The 4,267-nt window shown below is 50.6% G+C and overlaps 1 protein-coding gene across 2 annotated transcripts; it reads right to left on the reverse strand.

Annotated features, from left to right (window-relative positions):
• On the reverse strand, positions 1–3,014 carry LOC129024535 (melanoma-associated antigen C2). 2 transcript variants are annotated; one of them, XM_054471651.1, is made up of 4 exons: positions 2,782–3,014; positions 2,034–2,127; positions 1,803–1,879; positions 1–1,725 (listed from the first exon to the last, which is right to left on the reverse strand). In XM_054471651.1, exon 4 carries the CDS (start codon positions 1,657–1,659, stop codon positions 523–525), a length of 1,137 nt encoding a protein of 378 aa, XP_054327626.1. In that variant the 5' UTR covers positions 1,660–1,725; positions 1,803–1,879; positions 2,034–2,127; positions 2,782–3,014; the 3' UTR covers positions 1–522. The 2 variants fall into 2 exon arrangements, with proteins under 2 accessions (XP_054327626.1, XP_054327625.1); XM_054471650.1 differs by lacking the exon at positions 1,803–1,879.
• Between the last annotated feature and the right edge of the window lie 1,253 nt (positions 3,015–4,267).

Raw genomic sequence — 4,267 nt, forward strand, 5'->3', positions numbered from 1 at the left:
TTTCTTTTATTAAGATTTAATTTCTGCTACTTTCTTCAACAAGCTAAGCAAAGCCAAGCATATATCTTTAATTTTCAAGAACAAAAGAATAAGCAGGACAAGGAAATGAAACTACTGACCGCCCTTCAATTTTGTTCCACTATTTAACTGCTGAGTTACTGCACATTGTAAAAAAAAAAAAAAATGCCTATTACAATACCACACTACCCTGTTACATATCACAAAATAAGGAAGAAGGTATTTCCAGTTTTTTAACAAAAAAAATATCAAACTGTTACTCTTAAACCAGATAAACAGCAATACATGTGCGACTAATATTCATAAGTTAACACTCTGAAGCTAACTACCTGCTATTCAAAGGAAAAGCATTTAGAAAGTACTGAAAAACAGGTAAATCTCTACATCACCCGTATGGAACAGAAATGCAAAGAACACTACGTTCCTTGAGCCCCACCTGGCCCTCCACTACCTAGAACCTAAACTGCCCTGTTCAAACACAAAGGGAAGAAACTATCCTAGACTTCACTCAGAAAAGGAGACGTTGCTGGACATGACACTGAGGCTTTCACTGGCCATGACAGTGGCATCATCTGCGGTATCAATTATGGCCTGGACTCTCTCTTCCACATCTTTCAAAGCATCCTTGTACCAGGATGGAAAGGAACTAGGGACAGTGTTGTTCAGCTTGGCTAAAAACTCTAGTACTTTCCTCTTGATGCTTTCTGAATGGGCTCTTGGACCCCACAGGAATTCATAATATGGAGGAGAACTGTGGGGTACCTCCCGATACTCCAGGTAATGTCCCTGCACCCAAACTTTAGTGAGGAGCTCCCTAGGCTCCCCATAGACGAAGTGCTCCCTCCCAGCATATACCCCTACTGCATTCAGCACTTCCCAGATGACCTCCTCAGAGGCACAGTTGCCCTTTATGAAGATCACACTCAGAATAATAATCAGGAGGCTGTTCTCGGGCCTGCCCTCATCATCACTACCCTCATCGGTGAGGCCTACTGTGTTTGCAAACACACAGAAGTGGTCAGGGCCCACTTCTATCAGGGCAAGGCCAAAAAGAAGCTCCATGAACTCACGGGCTCTCTTGAGTATCACAGGAAAGTAATCTTTGTACTTGATGACAATCATCAGCATCTCTGCCTCTGTTACAGGCTCCTCTGCTTCGTATCTGAGGAGCAGGAATTCCACTAACTCTGCCACCTTTTCATCTAGTGCATATGTGAAAGAGGACTCACTGTCTGGCAGGCCCTGACAGGTGCTTGTATCCTCCCCTTTCTGGCTGCTGGACTCTTCACTGAACGAGCTCCATGAAAAAGAAGAGCAGCCGGAGCTCAGAGGACTCTGGGAAGGACCCTGTGGAGGACCCTGTGGAGGACTCTGTGGAGGACTACTGGGAATGCTCTCGGCAAGACTTGGTATCAAACCAGAGGGCACCTCCTCCTCCTCAGGACCACCAAGAATCAGAGAAGAGGACGGGGAGAAAGAAGAGGGAGAAAATACTAAGTAGAAAGTGGAAGAGGAAATGGAGGAGGTTTCCTCCTCTTCCTCATCTGTGGGATCCTGTGCATCTAACCAGTCTTCTAACTCAACTGAGGTCGGGGAGTTGTTGTCAGCGTTGCGGAATGGAACGCCTGGAACGGGAGGCATAACGACTTCTTCAGGAGCAGCAGGTAAACGTATCAACAGGGATATGGATGATGAGATCCAACAGGCCTGTGGAAGAAAGTGACAGTGTGAGTGGCCTCAGCTGAGAAACTCACCCATGATGGCTCTGACAAAGGCCACCTTACAGCTCTTCTTCTCTTAATGTGGTGCTCTAGGGCCTCATAGGTCTCCTGTCTTCCTAGGGAGTTTGTCTGCTGGGAACCTGTAGGAGGATGCGGGAACACAACTCAGGGCACAGCTGGCAGGCAGAGCCTGAGACCCCAGGAGTGACAGTAGGTGGGTAGAGCCGGGTGCTGTGGGGTCTCCTCTGTTTGTGGGGGTAGGGCCCTTGGTACACAGCCAGAGTGTGCGCTCACCTTGACTCCTGGCACTGCCTGGGCCTCCTCTGCTGTGCTGACTTTAGGATGTGTGCCTCACACCCAGTTCGTCACCACCTGGTTCCTGGAGCACCTGCAAGAGGAAGTGAGGGAGTCCCTCAGGCTAAAGACTGCAAGTAGAGTCTTGGGCCTGCCAGGGCTGACAGCTGGGGCTGGCCAGAATCCCAGAGCCTCATAGTTCTGGACTGCATGGCCCCCTCAGAATTTAATTAGCAACTTCACGGCTTCTCAGAGAGGGCCGAGCCCCCACCACTCTGCTGGCCTAAGGCAAAACCTCAGAGCAACCTCCACATCCCTGAGAGCAGCGGGAGTTAGGGCGGTGGCAGCCACCTCCCAGCACTCTACCATGGGGGCAGTCGGGGTAGCCTCACGTCCGTTCTGATGCACATGTGACTCCTCAGTCTTCAGTCTTATCCCCAGCAGGGCCTGGGAATCTTCCCTCTGCCAACCAGAGGCAGCTCCCCGTGCTGACTTGCCATGGGACCCTCAGACCAAGGCCTCCACCTCCCCTACGCCCCTCACCCAGAAATGAGATGGCTGCCACCCCACCTGAGCTGTCTGGGGAGCTCTACGAGGGCTGATTCTTGAGGAGCAGGGTGGGAATCTCTGGGAATCTGTCCTCTGAGGTGGGGGTTCCCCCAGCCCTCCTCAATGTCTTCCTATTTACTCCCTAGAGGGCCGGCACCTCCGCCCTTCTTCTGGGGCCATTTCCCTGTCTGGGGCCTACCAGTCACACGGCGGCGCGGTGCAGGCCGGGGTTTCTTCTTTCTATGGTGGGAGGTCCCTCAGTTCTTCCTCAGGGCCCTCTCCTTGAGGACTGGCCAGGTCTAAGACTCTTCCCCTCGCTGACTTGATTCGAGCCTCCTCACAGATGCCTCCGACCCGCTAGATTCCCAAGATGGCCGTCGGGGAAGCACATCCGGGAACCCTGCCGTGGTTGTCCAGGGCTGACGGCAGCGTCAACGTGGGGCGGGGCCTCCTCTCTGAGGCGGAATCACCCCCCACCTCTCCGCTTTTTTTCCGTCCCTTCCTTCCCACCTCCCAGCTGCCCTCCAACCCTTCCTGCTCACTCCCTAAGCCTTGCGGACCTCTTCACTCCCACCTCCCTAGTCCTTGACACCCCACCCTCCTTTTTCCAGGGGTGTCAGCAGGGAGTGGCTTGGTGCAGTCTGCGCCTCCCCTCCGTGTTGGGAGGTCACCGTTCTTCCACATCTCTCGTTTTTTGGCCAGTTCTGGGACTTCTCTCCCTGCTTAACTGAAGCTGCCCTCCTCAGAGACAACCTCCCCTTCTGCTGACTCCCAAAATGGAAGTTAGAAAATTGTACATCTGGAGACCCTGATGGGGTCTTCCAGAGCTGGCAGCAGGCACAGGGACAGGGGAGGGGCACTACCAGTCATGGGTATTCCCTTCCAGCCTTCCTGAGAGGCTGTGCCTGGACTCCTGATACTGCCTGGGATGCCTGACCCTGTGCATCTAAGTCTTTCACCTCCGAATAAGCCCCTCCCATCCCTGAGACCTGCAAGGTGAAAGAGAGGTAGAATCACATCCATCCACAGTGGGATAGGGCCTCCTAGCCCTAAGGCAGGCCTCCACTGCCCTCTGAAATGGGGTGGGAATGCCTCTCTGTCTTTCTCAAGGTATTACTTCTAAAAGAGCCTATACTCCTTCCTTCTCTCGTCCAGACAGCAACATTTGTTCCTTCAATCTCTAAATTCCATTCCAAGTTTTTCCACTTTACTGCTGTGAGTGAAGTTAATATCATCTCTCCCATAGCCTGTGTTAAAGGCTTCCTTATTGTTGCTTCTTTTCCTATTTTAGTCCCTGAAAAAAACCACTGTCTTTTCAGCAACCCGTGACCCTTTAGAAAACCAATACGTGATTAAAGTTTTAAATACACACATCAGATTTAACTAGAATGTGAAGTTATATGTATTTTGGAAAATGCATGGACTCCCATATCTACCAACCAAGTATCATACTGACCAGTTCCACCTGCCTAAAATTCTCCTGTGCATCCCTTTTGAGGTCAATCACCGCACTTCTACAAAGCTCCTAGCAACTGTCTTCTGTCTTCAGTTCCTATAGTTTTAACTTTTCCAATTTGTCATATGATTAGCTTCATAAAATACTGACTTAAAAGTGTGCCTGTACTATTTTTTATCACAACTAGCAAGGAATGAGAATTTCTGTTATTCTATATCCTCTCTTACAT

This window comes from Pongo pygmaeus, chromosome X (genome assembly GCF_028885625.2).
Source record: "Pongo pygmaeus isolate AG05252 chromosome X, NHGRI_mPonPyg2-v2.0_pri, whole genome shotgun sequence".
NCBI classification, from domain to species: domain Eukaryota; kingdom Metazoa; phylum Chordata; class Mammalia; order Primates; family Hominidae; genus Pongo; species Pongo pygmaeus.

Coding starts and splice junctions, on each gene's coding strand:
- LOC129024535 (XM_054471650.1), bottom strand. CDS start 1,659: ATGCCTCCCGTTCCAGGCGTTCCATTCCGCAACGCTGACAACAACTCC.